This window comes from Oncorhynchus masou, chromosome 31 (assembly GCF_036934945.1).
Source record: "Oncorhynchus masou masou isolate Uvic2021 chromosome 31, UVic_Omas_1.1, whole genome shotgun sequence".
Classification (NCBI taxonomy): domain Eukaryota; kingdom Metazoa; phylum Chordata; class Actinopteri; order Salmoniformes; family Salmonidae; genus Oncorhynchus; species Oncorhynchus masou.
The window spans coordinates 23,289,288-23,313,434 of record NC_088242.1 but is presented as its reverse complement, the minus strand read 5'-3'; the positions used below and the strand labels follow the sequence as shown (position 1 = coordinate 23,313,434).

General features: G+C 41.8%; 1 protein-coding gene across 1 annotated transcript in view; it reads left to right on the top strand.

The window, feature by feature from the left end:
* Positions 1 to 24,147, top strand: part of sdk2b (sidekick cell adhesion molecule 2b) — a 476,242-nt gene that overhangs the window by 336,836 nt on the left and 115,259 nt on the right. The window contains exon 3 of the mRNA XM_064950386.1: positions 19,090 to 19,196. Coding sequence (XP_064806458.1) covers positions 19,090 to 19,196 — 107 coding nt within the window. The remainder of the gene's footprint in view (positions 1 to 19,089; positions 19,197 to 24,147) is intronic.

The window sequence follows — 24,147 nt, the reverse complement described above, 5'->3', positions numbered from 1 at the left end:
TCTGATTTCAAATATGCTTTACAGCAAAAGCACCACAAACGATTATGTTAGGTCACCACCAAACGACAATAAACACAGCCATTTTTTCCAGCCAAAGATAGCAGTCACAAAAAGCATAAATAGAGATAAAATGAATCACTAACATTGATGATCTTCATCAGATGACACTCATAGAATTTTATGTTACACAATACATGTATGTCTTGTTTGATAAAGTTCATATTTATCAAAATATGAGTTTACATTGGCGCGTTACATTCACTAGTTCCAAAAACATCCAGTGATTTTGCATAGCCACATCATTCAACAGAAATACTCATCATAAATGTAGATGATAATACAAGATATACACATGGAATTATAGATATACCTCTCCTTAATGCAACCGCTGTGTCTGATTTTTTTTTTACTTTACGGAATAAGCAAACCATGCAATAATCTGAAACAGCGCTCAGAAGAAATAGTCACAATAGCCGCCATGTTGGCGTGAACATAAACAAGAAATTACATGATAAATATTCCCTTACCTACATCCATGTGAGACAGACACACTAATCTATTCATACAGTTGAATCTGTGCACACACTACGATACTCCTACACCTAGATTTACATAGATATTCATGTTGGGGGTTTGTATTCATAGTCTTCATCAGAAAGCACTCCAGGAATCCCAGGTCCACAATAAATGTTTGTTTTGTTCGATAATTTGGTATACATATCCAAACACTCATTCTGGTCAGCGTTATGTCGGACAAAAACTTCAAAAAGTTATATTAGAGGTCGAAGAAACATTTCAAACTCAGTACAGAATCAATCATTTGGATGTTTTTAACATATATCTCCAATAAAGTTCCTTTGTGTCTTGATGAGCAATGGAACACATGAGGAATGCGCGTGATCAGAAAATGGCTGACTGACAGTCCCCTGATAGATTCTGCTCTCATTCAGTCCCGCAACACAGTAGAAGTCTCATTCAAATTGCTATAGACGGGTGACATCTAGTGGAAGCCCTAGGAAGTGCAACATCATTAATATCTCAAGGGGATTTCTTTGGGAACTGTGGTGAATACATACCAAGCTCAGATTTCTCACTTCCTGTTTTGATTTCTCCTCAGGATTTTGCCTGCAATGTGAGTTCTGTTATACTCACAGACATAATTTAAACAGGTTTAGAAACTTTAGAGTGTTTTCTATCCAATACTAATAATAATATGCATATATTAGCAACTGAGACTGAGGAGCAGGCCATTTATGTTGTGCAACTTATTCATCCAAGCTACTCAATACTGCCCCCCAGCCATAAGAACTCAAACGTTCATTAAAATTCACATGCAGGGTAGTCAATTCAAGCTACACTCGTGAATCAAGCCAACGTGTCAGATTTCAAAAAGGCTTTACGGCGAAAGCACACTATGTGATTGTCTGAGGACAGTGCCCGCACACAAAAGCATTAAAAACATTTTACAACCTGGCAGGTGCGCCATGAAAGTCAGAAATAGCGATAAAATAAATGCCTTACCTTTGAAGATCTTCTTCTGTTGGCACTCCAAAAGGTCCCAGCTACATCACAAATGGTCATTTTGTTCGATAAATCCCCAAAAACTCAGTTTAACTGCCGCGCTTCATTCAATAATCCACCGGTTTCCCTCCTTCAAAATGCATACAAAATTAATTTCAAATGTTACCAATAAACTTCTCCAAACAAGTCAAACAACGTTTTTAATCAAACCTCAGGTACCCTAATACGTAAATAAACAATCAAATTTAAGACGGAGAATTGTTATTGTCTTTACCGGAGATAAACAACAAAGAAAACGCTCTCATCCACGTGTATGAAAACACTACAGCCAAAATGGGAGCCACTTGGAAAAACTACAAATTCTAGCTCCTTTTTCCAAAAACAAGCCTGAAACTCTTTCTAAAGACATCTAGTGGAAGCACTAGGAACTGCAATCTGGGAGGTTTTCACCTCATATTAAACATGACAGCCATTGGAAACAGTGTTGGGCTGAATTTGTTTTTTTCTGGATGGTTTGACCTCGGGTTTTTGCCTGCCATATCAGTTCTGTTATACTCACAGACATTATTAAGATTGTATAAACTTTAGATTGTTTTCTATCCAAATCTACCAATTATATGCATATCCTAGCTTCTGGGCCTGAGTAACAGGCAGTTCACTTTGGGCACGCTTTTCATCCAGACGTCAAAATACTGCCCCCTAGCCCAAAGAGGTTAATGAAGTGGTTATTAACCTCTCTGGCCCACCCGGGACGCAACCGCACCCCCTGCCAACAATAAATGCAAATGCGCTACGCCAAATGCTAATAGCACTCGTTAAAACTCAAACGTTCATTAAAATTCACATGCAGGGTAGTCAATTCAAGCTACACTCGTGAATCAAGCCAACGAGTCAGATTTGTAAAATGCTTTTCGGCGAAAGCATGAGTAGCTATTATCTGATAGCAGGCAACACGCCGAAATACCAGAAGGGGACGTAAACAAAGGAATTAGCGTAGCCGGCGCTACACAAAACACAGAAATGAAATATAAAACATTCATTACCTTGGACGAGATTATTTGTTGGCACTCCTATATGTCCCATAAACATCACAATTGGGTCTTTTTTTCGATTAAATCGGTCCTTGTGTACCCAAAATGTCAATTTATGAACACCGTCAGATCCAGTAAAAACACATTTTTTAAACGAGACGTTATTTTTTTAAATTAAAAAAGTTGCCTATAAACTTTGACAAAACACTTCAAACTACTTCTGTAATCCAACTTTAGGTATTACTAAACGTTAATAAATGATCAAATTGGTCACGGAGCGATCTGTATTCAATAAGCACGAGTTTGGGAAACGTAACTAACTCTTCCGGTTCCATTGTTTACATCTGTGGACTTGACAACCGGATGTGGCTATTACTCAGATGACCAACGATTTAGTTGAATCGAAATCACAACACTGGCGACATCGTGTGGAAGTTATAGGAACTGTATTCTCAGCCTTAACTATTTTTCCTTCCAATAGACAATACATGTACTGGCGGATTGATTTTTTCTTCGGCGATTTAGTGACCAGGTTTTCTGGCGATTTTGACCACGGAACTCGTTCTGTTATAGTCACAGACACCATTGAACCAGTTCTAGAAACTTCAGAGTGTTTTCTATGCACACATACTAATCATATGCATATACTATATTCATGGCATGAGTAGCAGGATGTTGAAATGTTGCGCGATTTTTATCAGAATGTTTTAAAAAGTAGCCCAATCTCTAAGAGGTTTTAAAGAGCTCAGCCTGCTTCTTGTCAGTAACAACCACATCATTAACATTAAGGGACATGGGCAGCTGTGAGAAAGAGGGTTTATTCTCCAAGTCTTTAACCTTTTTCCAGAACTTCTTGGGGTTAGACCCACAGAGAGAGAACTACTCCTTAAAGTAACTAACTTTGGCCTTCCGGATAGCCTGAGTGCACTTATTTCTCATTTGCCTGAACGAGAGCCAGTCAGCCTGATTATGTGTGTTCCGAGCCTTTCGCTAAATGCAATTTTTAAGATGGAGTAACTTGGCAAGATCACGGTTGAACCAGGGGCTGAACCTGTTTATAATTATAATTTTATTTATGGGGTGTGTTTGTTAACAATACCACTGAAAATATCAAAATAGAAGATCCAAGCGTCTTCGACAGAGGGGATCAAGCTGATTCTATACCATTTTACAGAGGCCAGTTCACGAAGGTTCATAAAGGAAGGCTTGCTCATTAAAGTTTTTTAGCAAGCGTCTATGACAAATTAGGACAGGTCGTTTCACTGAGCAGCCGTGACGAACACAGGCTGTAAAACAGTGATCACTAAGGTCATTACAGAAAATACCAGACTGATACCTATCAGGATTATTTGTGAGGATAACATCGAGGAGAGTAGCTTTTGAGTGAGGAGTGAGGAGAGTGTTTGGAGTCATACCTTGTGGAATTGGTTAGAATAGGATGGAAGGCCAAAAGTCTGTGTAACCAATAGAGAGTCAGAGTCCCGAGTGTGGGAACAAACATATTCATTCCCACGGTCTGGTAAAGCAAGTTTGTAGTCAACAAAGTATGCAGGAGTCATGAGGCAAATAGCAAAATAGCAAAATGCACAAGAAAAAAATAAAATAAATAACAACTTTGGGCTAGCCATTGTAAGTTCAGAGTCACTCGCCCCAACAGTGTGTGTCTGCTGGAGGCGAGTGAAAGCTTGGGAGAGAGGGGTGAGTGTGGTGGGGGTACCTGTACCAGACAGAGGGAGACAGGCCATGGCAGACGGTGAACAGATCGTCAGGTGGAATCCAAGCAGCAGTGCAGCAGGCAACAGGAGTGGTGTCACACCCACTTGGGAGAAGCTTTTACTTCTGGAGGCAGATTTCTTGTAGAAAATGCCAGTAAATGGTCTTTGAACAGCAGGAGGGGCTTCAGAGGGCGCTTCAAAGACTCCTGCCACTTGTTGAGCCCAAAGGCATTGACACATTTTACTTCACACCTCAGTGCTAATTGAAGTTGTATCTGGTCTGTCCTTGCAAGCCTGGAAGCCTTAACTAAGCATTCAGTCCCCATAAAGTAAAATATATCATTGTAATGTACTTTATTTTTCCTTTATTTATTTATTTTTTCTTCTTCTTGGCTTTCAAAATAGCATCAGACCAAACACTACTCACTCAGTTCCAGGTTGGATGGTGTCCTCGGGTTTCTGCTGTTTGTTTGCTTGAGCACCCTCCGTATAGCTTGGAAAAAGGAAACCTTGGTAGCAGTAATCTCTCCTGTTAATTTTGGATAAAATTAGGTTGTAGGTTTGCAGTTTTGATCTGGAGCGAAGGCCATGCTGTGGAGGGTAGCATCCTGCATATATACCTCTATTAAAGCATTGCTCCTCTCCTCTCTTGCAAAACCCATCAGTCACAAGATTACTCTCCCAGCTTCAGCCACAGTGCTAGAGGTCCGGCTGCATGCCCACAACACTACTCCCACAGAGTCTAATCTATCCACAGGGTCCTCCAATTTTTGGCTCTGTCCAAGCTGTCTCAGTGTTAGACTAAGGATAATCAATTGGTCTAGTTCCAAAATGCAAAGGTTTGAATCACAAACCATATATACACATTGAGGTGATGTCTCTGTCTCCAGTGTCTGAGTGAGAATATAGGAATAGCTGTTTCTTTGTTAACTGCTCAACACAGAATAGCCATGTGCTCACTCCCTCAGATCGTTTGGAGAACATATTTCTATTTTATTCAGCTTTCTTCAATTGAATTCTTCATGCTATTAAATCTTATAATATAATGCCACGGAATTATACGCAAATTTTGTCTGCTAAATGAACTAGTGTAGCCCACAGCCATATGGCATAGCCACATTAGGACCTAACACAAGGACAACTCAGAGCATGCTATTCTTTTCTTCTGAAATGGACTACATTTTCTTCATATCTGTATTACATGGATTTATTAGAATGGCTTCTAAGCCAGGAGATGCTAAATGTGTTTATGTTAGTTAACGGCCAATTACCGTGAGACCGACAGTTATTTCCTTGACAATAACCGGCTGATTAAATTTTGTGACCACCACAGCCCTAGTACCAACCCACAAGGGTAGGCAACAACACATCTGCCATGCTGATCCTCAACACTGGGGCCGCTCAGGGACGTGTGCTTAGTCCCCTCCTGTACTCAGTTCACCCATGATTGCGTGGCCAAACACGACTCAACACCATCATTAAGTTTGCTGAGGACACAACAGTGGTAGACCTGATTACCAACAACAATGAGACAGCCAATAGGGAGGAGGTCAGAGACCTGGCATTGTTGTGCCAGGACAACAACCTCTCCCTGAATGTGATGTCATGACGTTGGCCTGATGGGGGAGGTTTATGACCCCCATAAATACCTTTCCCCTTTTCTCTCTCCCTACTCTACAGAGTGACTCTTGGGAAGTCCGTTGTTAACATAGAGAGAGTCTTATAACATCAAAAGGGTGGGGAAATGAACCATATTTCGGTAATCCAACCAGCTTAAAATATATAATTTTTTAAACATTTTACACAGCGCCTTGTCAAATCAAATCAAACTGTATTTGTCACATGTGCCGAATACAACAGGTGTAAACCTGGTACTTAAAGAATATGATACCAGATCAGTTGTCATCTGAGACATTATTACTAATGATAGGATGACATAAACTGCATCTTGGAAAGTCTACACATTATAGTTATCAGATTCACATGGAATGTTGTGCAATTTAAATGTTTAAATATGAAAATATTTGTGAAAAGATTAAATGTAATTTCGCTTCTTAATGAGTGAACAATTTGTCATAGAGTAAACTCTGCCAACTCAGTGGTGCCGCCCATGTGAAGAGACAGTGGTTGTAAACTATGAAACACGGCATAGCCAAAGACACCACAGTGAGCAAGACAAAGGAGCTAATCGTGTACTACAGAAAAAGGCTGGCCGAACAGGCCCTCATTGACATCGACGGGCTGTAGTGGAGCGGTTGAGAGTTTCAAGTTCCTTGGTGTCCACATCACCAACGAACTATCATGGTCCAAACACACCAAGGAGACTGAAAAGATTTGTCATGGGTCCCCAGATCCTCAAAAAGCTGCAGCATCGAGAGCATCCTGACCAGTTGCATCACTGCCTGGTATGGCAACTGCTCGGCATCTGACCGTAAGGCGCTACAGAGGGTAGTGCGTACGGCCCAGTATATCACTGGGGCCAAGCTTCCAGCCATCCAGGACCTATATACTAGGCGGTGTCAGAGGAAAGCTCAAAAAATTGTCAACGACTCGAGTCACCCAAGACCTAGACTGTTCTCTCTGCTACCGAACGGCACGCGTTACTGGAGCTCCAAGCCTGGGACCAAAAAGCTCCTTATTAACAGCTTCTACCCCCAAGCCATAAGACTGCTGAACAATTAATCAAATGGCCATTTGTTTTTACACTGCTCTTACTCACTGTTTATTATCTATGCATAGCCGCTTCACCCCTACCTACATGTACAAATTACCTCGATTAACCTATATCCCCGCACAGGGTCCTCCAGTACCGGTAGCCACTGTATATAGCCTCGTTGTTGTTATTTTATTGTGTTACTTGTTAATATTTTTTACCTTATTTTATTTGGTAAATATTTTCTTAACTCTTTCTTACACTGCATTGTTGGTTAAGGGCTTATAAGTAAGCATTTCACAATAAGGTTTACACCTGTTGTATTCGGCACATGTGACAAATACAGTTTGATTTGATTTGACAAGACGCTCTGTAAAATGTTAAAAAATGATCGCCAACGCTGATCAATAGCCATAACACAAACTCATCCTTACGGTATTGTTGTTCTAAATGAAATCAACCTCTTCACCCTCATCATTCAGTTAGTCCTAATTTAAATTTGATTGTGAAGTAATTCCATCCATTTGTCATTCATTCAGTGGGCTGGCATGGTTTGCTTTGCTGGATAGGATATGTTTTACATTTTTCTGAAGGCCTATTGCAACATGTAGCATGTTTTTGTTTCCCTTATAATACATTTGTTTAGTAATAGAGTTACAGTAAATACAACAGTCCCATAACAGCATCTTTTTACAAAGTCAAACGTTGAAGAGAATGTTATAAATCTGCAAGGTGCGCGGTCAAATTGTCTGCTACTGATGAATAGACATAACACAAACTCATCATTATGCGAATGTCTTTCTAAATTAAATCAACCTCTTCACCCTCCTTATTATTCAGTTAGGCCTAATTTAAATTCAATTGTGAAGTAAGGTGCACAATTATCGCCCATTCATCCATTTGTCATTCATTCAGTGAGGAGAGAGAGAGAGACATGAGCGCCTGGCTGGGTACCAACATCTTACAGTAAATTGTCTTGGCGGGTTCAGTTGGGAATAGGTAAAAAGGCTCTTAATACTTTTCTGTTTGTGATTCAAAAATTTGGACAAATGAGCAGTGTAAAATACAAACATTTTGGAAAAGTCAGGGAAGGACAGTTGAAATCGGAAGTTTACATACACCTTATCCAACTACATTTCAACTCAGTTTTTCACAATTCCTGAAATTTAATCCCGGTTAAAATTCCCTGTTTTAGGTCAGTTAGATTCACCACTTTTTTTAAAGAATGTGATATGTCAGAATAACTGTAGAGAGAATGATTTATTTCAACTTTTATTTCTTGCATTACATTCCCAGTGGGTCAGAAGTTTACATACACTCAATTAGTATTTGGTAGCATTGCCTTTAAATTGTTTAACTTTGATCAAATGTTTCGGGTAGCCTTCCACAAGCTTTCCACAATAAGTTGGGTGAATTTTGGCCCATTCCCCTTGACAGAGCTGGTGTAACTGAGTCAGGTTTGTCGGCCTCCTTGCTCGCACACACTTTCTCAGTTCTGCCCACAAATGTTCTATAGGGTTGAGGTCAGGGCTTTGTGATGGCCACTCAAGTACCTTGACTTTGTTGTCCTTAACTTCTTGCGTCGAGCAATCCCGGATCCGGGATCCTATTTATAGCCTCAAGCTCATTAGCATAACGCAACGTTAACTATTCATGAAAATCGCAAATGAAATGAAATAAATATATTTGCTCTCAAGCTTAGACTTTTGTTAACAACACTGTCATCTCAGATTTTCAAAATATGCTTTTCAACCATAGCTAAACAAGCATTTGTGTAAGAGTATTGATAGCTAGCATAGCTATAAGCCTAGAATTCAGCCAGCAACATTTTCACAAAAACAAGAAAATCATTCAAATAAAATCATTTACCTTTGAAGAACTTCAGATGTTTTCAATGAGGAGACTCTCAGTTAGATAGCAAATGTTCAGTTTTTCAAAAAAATATTATTTGTGTAGGACAAATCGCTCCGTTTTGTTCACGTTTGGCTATGAAAAAAACCTGTATCCAGTTATAGCCTCAAGCTCATTAGCATAACGTAACGTTAACTATTTATGAAAATCGCAAATGAAATGAAATGAATGTGCTAGCTCTCAAGCTTAGCCTTTTCTTAACCTCTTGAAACTCCCCATCCCGGATCCGGGATCGTGACTAAAGCCTCAGGCTCATTAGCATAACGCAACGTTAACGATTTCTGAAAATCGCAAATAAAATTAAAATAATGCGTTTGCTCTCAAGCTTAGCCTTTTCTTAACAACACTGTCATCTCAGATTTTCAAAATATGCTTTTGAACCATAGAAATTGACTAATTTGTGTAAGAGTATGCAAAGCTAGCATAGCATTTTGTGTAGCATGTAGCACGCAACATTTTCACAAAAGCCAGATAACCAAATAAATAAAATCATTAACTTTGAAGAGCTTCAGATGTTTTCAATGAGGAGACTCTCAGTTACATAGCAAATGTGCAGTTTTTCAAAAAAATATTATTTGTGTAGGACAAATCGCTCCGTTTTGTTCACGTTTGGCTATGAAAAAACCCTGTATACAGTTATAGCCTGAAGCTCATTAGCATAATGTAACGTTAACGATTTCTGAAAATCGCAAATGAAATGAAAATAATGCATCTGCTCTCAAGCTTAGCCTTTTCTTAACAACACTGTCATCTCAGATTTTCAAAATATGCTTTTGAACCATAGAAATTGACTAATTTGTGTAAGAGTATGCAAAGCTAGCAATGCATTTTGAATAACATGTAGCACGCAACATTTTCACAAAAACCAGATAACCAAATAAATAAAATCATTTACCTTTGAAGAGCTTCTGATGTTTTCAATGAGGAGACTCTCAGTTACACACCAAATGCGCAGTGTTTCCTGAAAGCGTCTGTGTGTAGGAGAAATCATTCCGTTTTCTACATTGCGCCTGGCTACTGAAACGAACCGAAAATGCAGTCACCTACAACGTAAAACTTTTTCCGGATTAACTACATAATATCGACCGAAACATGGCAAACGTTGTTTGGAATGAGTCCTCAAGGTGTTTTTTCACATATCTCTTCATTGACATGCAGTTCGTGGAAGCTTGCTTTACTCTCTGTATTGTTTGGAAAAATACTGGCAGGTGACTTTTGCGCACCAATTTTGGCGCAGGACACCGGGCGGACACGTGGTAAATGTGGTCTCTTATGGTCAATCTTCCAATGATCTGCCTACAAATACGTCACAATGCTGCAGACACCTTGGGGAAACGACAGAAAGGGCAGACTCATTCCTCTTGCGTTCACAGCCATATAAGGAGATCATGACAAACAGAGCCTCAAAAATCCTTGTCATTTCCTGGATGCCATCTCATCTTGGTTTTGCCTGAAGCTCACGTTAAAGGGCACGCACAGAGAAGATCTTTGTATTTCTGGACACGTCAGAGTGTTTTCTTTCGAACAGTAGCAATTATATGCATAGTCGAGCATCTTTTTGTGACAAAATATCTTGTTTAAAACGGGAACGTTTTTCATCCAAAAATGAAATTGCGCCCCTAGAGTTCCAAGAGGTTAACAACACTGTCATCTCAGATTTTCAAAATATGCTTTTGAACCATAGCAAAACAAGCATTTGTGTAAGAGTATTGATAGCTAGCATAGCATTTAGTGTAGCATTTAGTGGGCAACATTTGCACAAAAACCAGAAAAGGATTCAAATAAAATCATTTACCTTTGAAGAACTTCGGATGTTTTCAATGAGGAGACTCTCAGTTACATAGCAAATGTTCAGTTTTTCAAAACGGCGAACTGTTTTCCAAATTAACTCCATAATATCGACTGAAACACGGCAAACGCTGTTTAGAATCAATCCTCAAGTTGTTTCTCACATATCTCTTCATTGATATATCGTTCGTGAATGTCTACTTTCTCCTCTGAATCGCTTGGAAAAAGACGTGCAGTTGAAGATGACGCTGTCAATTATATGCATAGTCGAGCATCTTTTTGTGACAAAATATTGCGCTTAAAACGGGCATGTTTTTTATCCAATAATGAAATAGCGCCCCCATAGATGTAACAGGTTAAGCCATTTTGCCACAACTTTGGAAGTATGCCGGGGTCATTATCCATTTGGAAGACCCATTTGCGACCAAGCTTTTACTTACTGATTGATGTTTTGAGATGTTGCTTCAATATATCCACATAATTTTCCTGCCTCATGATGCCATCTATTTTGTGAAGTGCACCAGTCCCTCCTGCAGCAAAGCATCCCCCACAACATGATGCTGCCACCCCCGTGATTCACGGTTGGGATGGTGTTCTTTGGCTTGCAAGCCTCCCCCTTTTTCCTCCAAACATAATGATGGTCATTATGGCTATTCAGTTCTATTTTTGTTTCATCAGACCAGAGGACATTTCTCCAAAAGGTACAATCTTTGTCCCCATGTGCAGTTGCAAACTGTAGTCTGGCTTTTTTATGGCGGTTTTGGAGCAGTGGATTCTTCCTTGCTGAGCGGCCTTTCAGGTTATGTCAATATAGGACTCGTTTTACTGTGGATATGGATACTTTTGTACCTGTTTACTCCAGCATCTTCACAAGGTCCTTTGCTGTTGTTCTGGGATTGATTTGCACTTTTCGCACCAAAGTATGTTCATCTCTAGGAGACAGAATGCATCTCCTTTCTGAGTGGTATGACGGCTGCATGGTCCCATGGTGTTTATACTTGCATACTCTTGTTTGTACGGATGAACGTGGTACCTTCAGGTATTTGGAAATTGCTCCCAAGGATGAACCAGACTTGTGGAGAGCCACAATTGTCTTCTGTGGTTTTGGCTTTATTTTAATTTTCCCATGATGTCAAGCAAAGAGGCAGTGAGTTTAAATGTAGGCCTTGATATACATCCACAGGTGCACCTCCAAATGACTCAAATGTTGTCAGTTAGCCTATCAGAAGCTTCTAAAGCATGACATAATTTTCAAGTTGTTTACAGGCACAGTCAACTTCGTGTATGTAAACCTCTGACCCAATGAAATTGTGATACAGTGAATTATAAGTGAAATAATGTGTCTGTAATTATTTACCTTTATTTAACTAGGCAAGTCAGTTAAGAAGAAATTCTTATTTTCAATGACGGCCTATGAACAGTGTGTTAACTGCCTGTTCAGGGGTAGAACGACAGATTTGTACCTTATCATGTTGTCATGTTTTCACATGTGTAGTGTCATGGTATCACATGTTGAAATGTTGCATCCCCATGTTGTCCAATAGGATTCACATGAGATCATGTTGTCACATGTGTAGTGTCATGGTATCACATGTTGAAATGTTGCATCCCCATGTTGTCCAATAGGATTCACATGAGATCATGTTGTCACATGTGTAGTGTCATGGTATCACATGCTGACATTTTGCATCCTCATGTTGTCACATTTATGTCACAATAACTTCACGAAATTGTGTTCTCACATGTCCTCACGTGTTGTCACGTGTAGTTTTAGGCTTCCGTGTGCAGCAGGTAGACATTCAGATTGCACGGCTGAGGAGGTAAGAAACTCAAGAGAGGTTGACAGAGAGCCAGGAGGAGGGAGGGAGTGAATGAGGCAGGAAGAGGGAGGAGAGGAGGAGACAGTGATTGACAGGTGCCTGGGGCGATGGAGGGATCAGGAATGGGAGGAGCCAGAGAGGGCTGTAATAACCTGTCTGTAATGGGGTATCAAACCATATTAGTTCTGGGGTTAGCACAGAGCAAGACCAGCCAACTGGACTAAATTACTTCTGGTGTGAAGTCTATTAGTGTTAATGGCCTAATTAGGAGCGATTGTTAAGCTAGTGACGTTAGTGAGGCTTCTTCTTGTTGTGTTCGCCAGGTCAATTAAGACCGGCTAGCGCAAGTAAACAGAATGGGTGTTTTGTATGTACTGTATGTAGTGCAGCATGCTATGGATGTAGCAGATTGAATCAGAGGGATCCCCTGCAGTAATGCGGAGAGCGAGGTAGAAAGAGAGGGGGGAGGGATAGGTAGAGGAGGAGAGAAAGCTGACAAGTGATGTTTTGTGCTCCGCAGCCTAACCTTGCGGAGGAATGTGGAGAATTCAGTCTTGAGCCAGAACCTTCAGGGTGACTTTAGACCGAGTTTCCTCCCCCTTTCCCTCTCTCTCTCTGTAATGAATGCAATTAACCTTTGCGGAGCTCAGTGCGGTGTGCATGACGTCTAGCAGGTTGGGGGAGTCAGCAGGGTGCAGGGATGTTGGAGAGTGATTGATTGATGTTCCATTGGACAGTTACTCTGCGTCATGTCCCCCTTTAATTGGCCTGGGGAGGAGTTGAGAGGCCTGGGGAGGAGTTGAGAGAGGGATGGAGAGAGGGAGGGAGGAGAGAGGGATGAAGAGAGGGATTGGGAGAAGGATCGAGAGAGATGGAGGGAGGGAGGGAGGGAGGGAGGGAGGAGAGAGGCATGGAGAGAGGGATGGAGAGAGGGATGGAGAGGGATGGAGAGAGGGATGGAGAGAGAAATGGAGAGAGAGATGGAGAGAGAGATGGAGAGAGGGATGGCGAGAGGGATGAGAGAGGGATGGAGAGGGATGGAGAGAGAGAAGGTGGGAGGAGAGAGGCATGGAGAGAGGGATGAGGGAGGGATGAAGAGGGATGAGAGAGTGATGGAGAGAGGGATGGAGAGAGGGATGGAGAGGGGGATGAGAGAAAGGATGGAGAGAGGGATAGAGAGGGATGGAGAGAGATATGGAGGGAGGAGAGAGGCATGGAGAGAGGGATGAGAGTGGGATGGAGAGAGGGATGGAGAGGGGGATGAGAGAAAGGATGGAGAGGGATGGAGAGGGGGATGAGAGAAAGGATGGAGAGAGATGGAGAGAGGGATAGAGAGGGATGGAGAGAGAGATGGAGGGAGGAGAGAGGCATGGAGAGAGGGATGGAGAGAGGGATGAGAGAGGGATGGAGAGGGATGGAAAGGAGGAGTGAAGAGAGGGATGGAGAGAGTGAAAGGGTGACACTACTCTTACGGGAAAACCAAATGAATTTCATGTGGTCACATGTGATTTAATGTGAAGTTAATGTGATAACAATATGTGAACCCTTGTCTCCCAAAAAGGGTTCTTCTGATCAAAACAGTTAGTGGTAGAACCCTAACCCTCCGCAAAAAAAACACTTTGGAAACTTTTTTCTAAGAGTGTATTGGAGGACAAGGTCCAAGGTCCCTCCTGCCACATCTTCTTCTTGTAAGGAGGAGAGAGGAGGAATCAATGATTTGAGAAGCAACCATAGTGCATCCAAAAATCACAAGAACATCTAGAAAAATAGGTGTGAATAAAGCCCATAGGAATGTCAGTGGGCATAGAAACATAGCAGTCAACAGGGTCAGTAAGGGTTAATATTGACTGGTCCTCATCTCTAGCCAGTTCCCGACAGACCTTGTTGTCTTTCCTTCACCAGATGATGTGCGTCTAGCTGGCCTGCTTGTTGTCTATTTCCCCTCTCTCCCTCCCTCCCCCCCCCTCTCTCTTTCTCGCTCATTCTTTTTCTCTCATTCTTTTTCTCTCTCGCTATCTATCTATCTATCTATCTATCTATCTATCTATCTATCTATCTATCTATCTATCTATCTATCTATCTATCTATCTCTTTTCATCTTATCCCCTCTGGCTTTGGCGTATCTCTTTACCTTCCCCACTCTATTGTGTCTATTGATCTTCATCTGAGGTCAATAGCTTTTTAAAGCACCAAGATCGAAACTCCCGATGATCCCCCTCTATCCTCCCTTGCTTTCTCTCCTCGCTCTCTCTCTCTCCCTCCCTCTCTTTCTCTTTCCCTCATCCCTCTCTGTCTCTGTCTCTGTCCCCCTTTTCTGCAGCATTGATCCGCAGGGTCAGGGAGAGCTTTCCCACTACAGTAATTTGTAGCCCAAGGTCACCAGGTTATGTACCTTTATATCTATCTGTCGGATCGCAGACAGGAACCGCTTGGAACGCTTTCAAAGTTAAGTGAGTAAGTGGCGTGACTGTGAAGAAAAGTGTTTAATTTACTGGAGCTATTTAGAGCCAGAGCTCAGATCATAACTTTTAGATTGTGTAATCTAACTTAACTCAGTATTAACATGTTACTGTGTGTCAGTTAAATGTTATAACAACTTATCAGGGCAGAATGACATCGTTTTGAAGACTTGTACTGCAACATGACTGATGACGTGAAGGTGTTAAAGATGGTTCTGTTAACTGTTTCTGAAATACCAGCACAATACAGCCCTGGTTACATATACAGGCGTTGTGAACAGCTCCCCCTATTGGTCGTGTGGTGTAACGTCAGTCTGGCTCCAAGAAGAGAGTTGCAGTACCACCAGTATTTTATGTCAACAATCTCTGATTATCACACGGAGGATTTGTGCAGGAAAATGTATAGACCAGACACTCTCTTTATTTTGAAAAAAAGCCTTAAAGTCAGAGTAGCTAAATAGACCAAAGGAAAGATTAGATTAGACAGAGTCCCAGATGTAATTGCAGGGTATGATTGTAGGTAGCTGCCTATTGGTGGCTATTCAGTAGCCTGATGGTCTGGGGTGGAAGCTATTGGCCAGTCTGACAGTTTTTTCTATGATGCTCATATATTGCCCGTTTCTGAGTGATGGAAGCGTCTAGAACAGGCCGTGTCTCAGGTGGCTGAAGTCCTCCATGATCTTCTTGGCCTTCCAACACCTGGGCAGGCAGTGTGCACACATTGGTGCGTTCGGCTGACCATACCACCCACTGTAGAGCCTTACGGTCAGCGGTGGTGGAGTTGCAGTACCAAGCTGTGATGCAGCCCGACAGTATGCTCTCGATGGTGTTCCTGTACATCACTATGAGAGCCCTCAGGGACAGACCTCATTAATTAAGCATCCTGAGGTTGAAGAGACGCTGTTGTGCCGCCTTAACCACGGTTTGACCATTTTAACTCCTCGGAGATGTGGACGCCGAGGAACTTTACGTTTTTGACCGTCTCCACAGCGGCCCCATTGATGAGAATGGGGGTGTGCCCAGACTTGTTCCTCCTGAAATCCAAAGTCAGCTCCTTAGTTTGGCTGACATTGATGGAGAGGTTGTTTACCTGTCACCACACAGTCAGAGTGCCTATCTCCTTTCTGTAGGCCGTCTCGTTGTTGTTGGTAATCAGGCCTTTTACTGTTGTGTCGTCAGTGAACTTGATGATGGAGTTGGAACTGTGTGATGGAGTAGAGGAAGGGACTGAGGACGCACCCTTGTGGTGCCCCTGTGTTGAGGATCAGTGTGGAGGAGGTAATGTTGCCGACCTTCACCACCTGTGGATGGCCCGTCAGAAAGTCCAGGACCCAGTTGCATAGGGAGATATGTTCCTTTGGAGTAGTGGAGTCTGGCTTCCTGAGCAATCTGATCAAAGCTCCAGGGCTTGTGTTTGATTCCAGTTTCAAACACATCGAGGCGAGACAAGGGACTCTGACCGTTCAAACGTTTCCTATCCTACTCACCAGTCACCACGGAGAGTCCAGATGCTATCTCTGACGTTCTCTGCATCTCTCTTTTTGTGGTAATTTCCTTGTGTGATATCCCCCACTTTCATAGCAGATATTTACTGTACTCAGACTTAGAGAGCATGACTTACTAAGTGTGTGTTAGTGCTTTATCATTAATTTGACATTATTACTATGTCCGGCTAAAAGGGTTATGGTATTGTATATTATGTGTTTGGGTGCCCCCACATGGGGAGGAGTAGGTACTGCAGCTCCATGGGATGTACGGTGAATTGAAGATTCTCAATTGCATACTCCTCGCTTCCTCTCTCATCACCTCCTTCACAAAACCCATCGGAGGAGAAGGTCAGAGGGAGGGACCTTTCCCAGCCAATGGATTTTGATGAGGAAAAAGGAGACAAGGAGTATGCAATTGAGAGGAGGGTGTGGGTGGGCTGGTGGCTGCTGGATACATAAGACCTACATTGTTATTGTTGTTGTTGTTGTGCTTGTTGTTGTTTTTGACTCTCTAGGGTCTGCTTCAGTAATACATTCAGGAATAGATGAGGAGGTATATGTAATCCCACAGTGTGTGTGTGTGTGTGTGTGTGTGTGTGTGTGTGTGTGTGTGTGTGTGTGTGTGTGTGTGTGTGTGTGTGTGTGTGTGTGTGTCTGTGAGTGCTCCTCTAATCTCTTGGGGGTAATTTCCCTCTGGGAATAGATGAACTTGAGAGCCATTATCATCAGGCTGTATGTATGCTCAGTTCTCTCTCTCTCTCTCTCTCTCTCTCTCTCTCTCTCTCTCTCTCTCTCTCTCTCTCTCTCTCTCTCTCTCTCTCTCTCCCTCTTTTTTTGACTCTGTTTAATTTTCTCCTTTTCCTGCAATAGCACAGTTGCATCTGATTTGTTGAATGTACATATCTGTGGTTCTGATGTGGGTGTATTGTGTTCCCGTCATGTGGGTGTATTGTGTTTCAGTCATGTGGGTGTATTGTGTTCCCGTCATGTGGGTGTAGTGTGTTTCAGTCATGTGGGTGTATTGTGTTCCCGTCATGTGGGTGTATTGTGTTCCCGTCATGTGGGTGTAGTGTGTTTCAGTCATGTGGGTGTATTGTGTTCACGTCATGTGGGTGTATTGTGTTCCCGTCGTGTGGGTGTATTGTGTGTGTGTTCCCGTCATGTGGGTGTAGTGTGTTTCAGTCATGTGGGTGTATTGTGTTCCCGTCATGTGGGTGTATTGTGTTCCCGTCGTGTGGGTGTATTGTGTGTGTGTTCCCGTCATGTGGGTGTATTGTGTTTCAGTCATGCGGGTGTATTGTGTTTCAGTCATGCGGGTGTATTGTGTTTCAGTCATGTGGGTGTATTGTGTTCCCGTCATGTGGGCGAATTGTGTTCCCGTCATGCGGGTGTATTGTGTTTCAGTCATGTGGGTGTATTGTGTTTCAGTCTTGTGGGTGTATTGTGTGTGTTCCCGTCATGTGGGTGTATTGTGTTTCAGTCTTGTGGGTGTATTGTGTTCCCGTCATGTGGATGTATTGTGTTCCCGTCATGTGGGTGTATTGTGTTTCAGTCTTGTGGGTGTATTGTGTTCCCGTCATGTGGATGTATTGTGTTCCCGTCATGTGGGTGTATTGTGTGTGTTTCAGTCATGTGGGTGTATTGTGTTTCAGTCATGTGGGTGTATTGTGTTCCCATCATGTGGGTGTATTGTGTTTCAGTCATGCGGGTGTATTGTGTTTCAGTCATGTGGGTGTATTGTGTTTCCGTCATGTGGGTGTATTGTGTTTCAGTCATGTGGGTGTATTGTGTTTCATCATGTGGGTGTATTGTGTTCCCGTCATGTGGGTGTATTGTGTTTCAGTCATGTGGGTGTATTGTGTTTCAGTCATGTGGGTGTATTGTGTTTCAGTCATGTGGGTGTATTGTGTTTCAGTCATGTGGGTGTATTGTGTTACTGTCATGTGGGTGTATTGTGTTCCCGTCATGCGGGTGTATTGTGTTTCAGTCTTGTGGGTGTATTGTGTTTCAGTCATGTGGGTGTATTGTGTTTCAGTCTTGTGGGTGTATTGTGTGTGTTTCAGTCTTGTGGGTGTATTGTGTTCCCGTCATGTGGGTGTATTGTGTTTCAGTCTTGTGGGTGTATTGTGTTCCGTCATGTGGATGTATTGTGTTCCCGTCATGTGGGTGTATTGTGTTTCAGTCTTGTGGGTGTATTGTGTTCCCGTCATGTGGGTGTATTGTGTTTCAGTCTTGTGGGTGTATTGTGTTCCCGTCATGTGGGTGTATTGTGTTTCAGTCTTGTGGGTGTATTGTGTGTGTTCCCGTCATGTGGATGTATTGTGTTCCCGTCATGTGGGTGTATTGTGTTTCAGTCTTGTGGGTGTATTGTGTTCCCGTCATGTGGGTGTATTGTGTTTCAGTCTTGTGGATGTATTGTGTGTGTTCCCGTCATGTGGGTGTATTGTGTTTCAGTCTTGTGGGTGTATTGTGTGTGTTCCAGTCATGTGGGTATATTGTCTGTGTTTCAGTCTTGTGGGTGTATTGTGTTCCCGTCATGTCGATGTATTGTGTTCCCGTCATGTGGGTGTATTGTGTGTTTCAGTCATGTGGGTGTATTGTATGTGTTTCAGTCATGTGGGTGTACTGTGTGTGTTCCAACTCTCTGATGAGTGTGTATTGGAGATGTTCCAGATATCTAATGTGTGTAATGTGCGTTTTGCAGGTACCTGATTCCCTCCCTGGACCGCTCCCATGCTGGCTTCTACCGATGTATCGTCAGGAACCGTGTAGGAGCCTTACTACAGAGGAGGACTGAAGTACAGGTGGCATGTAAGTGACTGTGTGTGTGTGTAATTGCAAGTGCGTGTGTGTGTGTGTGTGTGTGTGTGTGTGTGTGTGTGCAAGTGGAAACAACTCCGATATTGATTGTAGGTAGTGTGTGACTATCCCCCTGACAGTGTGACTGTATCGAGATAGGTGCCCTTGCTAGGAGCTGTGGGAGAGTGGGCCATCTGCGTCAGGGGTAAAAGATCTACCTGCATCTCATTTACTGAGCGTTTGTCCCCCCAGACAGCTGTTCCACTCAACCCTCTCATTAGATGGATTATGTTGTGCTGTTGTTTTTAACTTTCCACCATTTTATAATATGACTCCCACTTATTTTATTCCCTTCTTTGTCAACAACATCTGTTAGTCTCAGGGAGTTTTGAACATGTACCCATAAATTCAGATTGAAGTTAAAGTACTCCCCTCCCTAGCACTCATTCTACTCTCATCGCCACTGTGTTATTACACTGCAAGCAGACAGACTGGTGTGGTGGTCAAGACGGTGTCACGGTGAATGTATTCCCCTTTCATCTCCCAGTGTGTTGGCCCCTATAGATGGACCCCCCTTCAAGCTAATCAGCAGTCATTCTGTCTGCAACATTTGAACTGTAATTCATATATTTCAGATATATGCTATCGCAAACATGTTGTTGAAGGCCTTTGGTCACGTTAGAATATGATTTATTTTTTATTTCAATTAACACATTTTCATTAGTTTATGTTACTGTAGGCTGTATGTAAAAAAAAATGATACAAGAATTTAAAAAATACACACATTTCAAGTGTTCAATCAATTTTATTCATTGGGTGAACTGTGAAACAGAACAAAAATGTGTTGGAATATGGTAACAGCTTTTTTTTATAATGATTTTAATAAAAATATATAAATGATCCCAACCACCAAGACGCACGGTCAAAAGACGCACAGTCAAATGATCAAACATCAGCAGCCTAGACATCATTATAAGCGCCAAGTGGCCTTGACAAATAGTGAAACTCAGCACAAAATCAATAATGTCATTATAATGCATATAAGTGTCTATGACAGCAGTCAAAAATAGTCCGTTGGATTTCATTTAGCTGGGTAGCCTAGTCGTTAGAGCATTGGGCCAGTAACTGAAAGGTTGCTGGGTTGAATCCCCTAGTTGACAAGGTACAAATCTGTCATTCTGCCCCTGAGCAAGGAAGTTAACCCACTGTTCCCTGGGCGCCAAAGACGTGGATGTTGATTACGGCAGCCCCCGCACCTGTCTCATTCAGAGGGGTTTAGCTAAATGCGGAAGACACATTTCAGTTGAATGCATTCAGTTGTACAACTGACTGGGTTTCCCCTTTTCCCTTTTCCCTTGTACTAAAAGTTGACACAATTTTCGCAACTTTCACTTGCTTGACATCCCTTTGTTTGACTGTAGAGTATAATAGTCCAGATCTTTGTCTTTATTGTGTTCCCGTTGTCTTGTTATTCTTCAACAATAATAATATTGCCTTTTTTGCACAGAGGGAGGGAGCACCCATCTCACTTTGTTCATGGTGCCGGCCAGACTTGTTTTCTTTGCAAGCAAATGTTTCAACAGTCATAGAAGTTAGTAAATTGTCCATGGTGACATTTCTCGTCTTGTCGACATAAAGTTCCCCCAGCCTCATCATCACATTCTCCGACACTCGCTCACCTGCTGCCTGATGTGGGTCTTTTCCCAGAGATTGAAAGCTGTTCAGCATGTACAATTACACATGCTCTCACTGTATGGCCTACCCCAACTAGGCCAGAGTGGACTGATGAGACTGCTGGGGTTCAGTTGACTGATATAGGATACATGCCATTTTAAGATGATAACTAGAATGGATCAAAACAATGGAAGGGCCTACTTCTCATTCACAGTTGTTGATAACATCATTTTGCATTGTTCGCTTCCCCTCACTCATCAAGTCACCCATTGTCCCCCATCATACTATGCTTCATTTATTGAATCTCTTGTTACATGTGTGAAATTAGTTTCGTTATAGTTTAGGTTCACTTTCAAGGCAATTATCGGGGGGATTATCAGCTGGGCACTACACTTTCAGCTGTCTGAAGGAGCAGAGCAGGCCCATCTGTTGGAAGGAGGTCCAACAGGGGAAACCATTTAAGTTAATGACATGCTCTCCTAAAACTGGATGTAATTCCTGTTCTGTTTGAGATTCTAACACCGACAGTGTGTAATATAGATTTATTTCATAAAAGTCAAGGTTGGTGGGGGGCATGACTAAAAAGATTCAATCATGAGCCGTCAAAACGACTGCTTTAGTGGTTCTAGTGTTAACACGCCAGGGACATGTGACTGCTTGTGACACCATTTTGCATCTGACTGAACAATGTATCCAATCAGGCATGAGGGTGGAATAGAGGACCAATCGCTCCCAGGGGTAGAGTCACTGATGGTGTCACACAAACACACACCCGTATCCCTCCACCTCTCTCTCTCTCTCTCTCTCTCTCTCTCTCTCTCTCTCACACACACACACACACACACACACACACACACACACACACACACACACACACACACACACACACACACACACACACACACACACACACACACACACACACACACACACACACACACATGGGGATTTAAACTTAGATTGGCTTACCCAAGCCTCAGACCATTTTTAAGAATACTTGTCTTGATATTAACATGTCTCATCTGATTGCAAAACCCTCACAGGTTGATTAATGTAAAAATCCAGCAAACTCCTTGCTGATTGACCTAATTCTGACAAATAGCCCCCACAAGTACTTGTCCAGTGGTGTCCTTGCTACTGATCTCAGTGATCACTGTCCTATTGCATGTATTAGAGATACCAAACAGACTAACACTGATCCTTGTATAATTATGATTATAATTATATTATAATTTATCCCCACAAGCTTTTCTTCATGATATGTATTACTCTGACTTTTTCTTCATCGGCTAGATGCCTGACCCATAATTAACTCATCTCTCTGGCAGACAAACATACTCCCTTTAAATGCCTTAGAGTAAAAAACACAACAAACCCCTGGTTCTCTATGGAACGTTCAGATCTTGTTATGTTGAGAAATCAGGCCTGGGCCAAGACTAGAAAAAAACACTCTGTAGCTGATTCAAGTGTTTCTATTTTTTTTCTATTTATTTATTCTATTATTATTATTGTTATTTGTTATATTTTATTGTATTCTGCATTATTGGGAAGGGCCTGTAAGTAAGCATTTCACTGTTAGTCTCCACCTGTTTTTTGCGAAGCATGTGATAATTAAAATTTGAATTGATTTGTAGTTTTTCCAAGCAATTGAGAAATAGATCCACTTCCTCAATCAAGAAAGCTAAATTGAGCTCTTTTCTCAGACTCTGCAGGTGATCTGTCTACATTTGGAAAATAGTTAAAGCACTGAAGTGTGAAAAATCATCTCCTTCCCTGCCTCAGCATGTTGTGTCAGTTGTGGCATCATTACTGAGTAAAATTTGATAATTGATGCTTTTAATCAGGATTTTATCTCAGCAGGCTTTTTATTTGAAGGAAATGGTGGCTTATTTGACTCTGGTCAGCCATTCGACCACAAGCCCGCCTGCCCCTCTCCCATCTTCTAGTTGGCTCGATGGAAGTTCTGTCAACTTCAAGTACATCGTTGTTTTAATTTTAACAACTTTCTTCTTGTGATGTGCTAGACGTCTTGCGCAAGATTGATGTAAAAATATTAACTGGGGCTGATTTCTTGCTGTAGCTTTCTGCTCCTCTGATTGCAGAATCTTTAACACAAGATTTGTTTACCTAACAGTTATTTTCTGGTACCATATCCCAGGGTCTGGAAGGTGACCCATATACTCCTCCTTCACAAAGGCAGTGACCCGTATGACCTAAAATATTATTGCCCCATTTTCAAACTCTCTTGCCAAGCTAAAATTCTGGAAACCTTCAACTTATATCCTTTTAAACTACTAAATGTATTCTAAATGTACACCAGTCAGGTCCCAGACCAGGTCATAGCACCATCTTCGCTTCTTATTTGGTTTAAAATGATGTTCTTATTTGTTTGGATATGAAGAAACAATGTGCATCCATTTTTATTGACCTAAAGCATTCGACACTGTGGCCACTTATTACTTATTCAGAGGCTTTCATCAATTGGCCTGCACCAGGCTGCACGTAGCTGCTTTGTCTAGTAAACAATACCCCACACAGACATGGAGGGAACAGAGGGTTAAATACATTAGTAGGATGTTAATTAGTAGGAGATGTAAACCAGGTGTGCAGGAAGACAAGACAAAACAAACGGAAAATGAAAGGTGGATCGGCGATGGCTAGAAGACCACCGAACGCCGCCCGAACAAGGAGAGGAACCGACTTCGGCGGAAGTCGTGACAATATCTTATTTTCCAAATCACGTAAAAATGAATTTGATGATTTATGCATGGTGTCCCCGCGTGTAAATATCTGACCGTCAGGATTGACAAAAAGCTATCTTTCAAAAAGCATGTTGATTAGTTAGTTAAGAAATTAAGAATTAAAATAAGCTTATTCTATAGGAACAGGTCCCATCTTTTGTTAACCTCTAGCGTCGAGCTCTCCCGTATCCGGGAGCGTAATCATAGCCTCAAGCTCATTAGCATAACGCAACGTTAACTATTCATGAAAATCGCAAATTAAATGAAAGAAATATATTCACTCACAAGCTTAGCCTTTTGTTAACAACACTGTAATCTCAGATTTTCAAAATATGCTTTTCAACCATCGCTACACAAGCATTTGTGTAAGAGGTATTGATAGCTAGCATAGCATTAGCCTAGCATTCAGCAGGCAACATTTTCACAAAAACAAGAAAAGCATTCAAATAAAATCATTTACCTTTTTCAATGAGGAGACTCTCAGTTATATAGAAAATGTTCAGTTTTTCCAAAAAGATTATTTGTGTAGGAGAAATCGCTCCATTTTG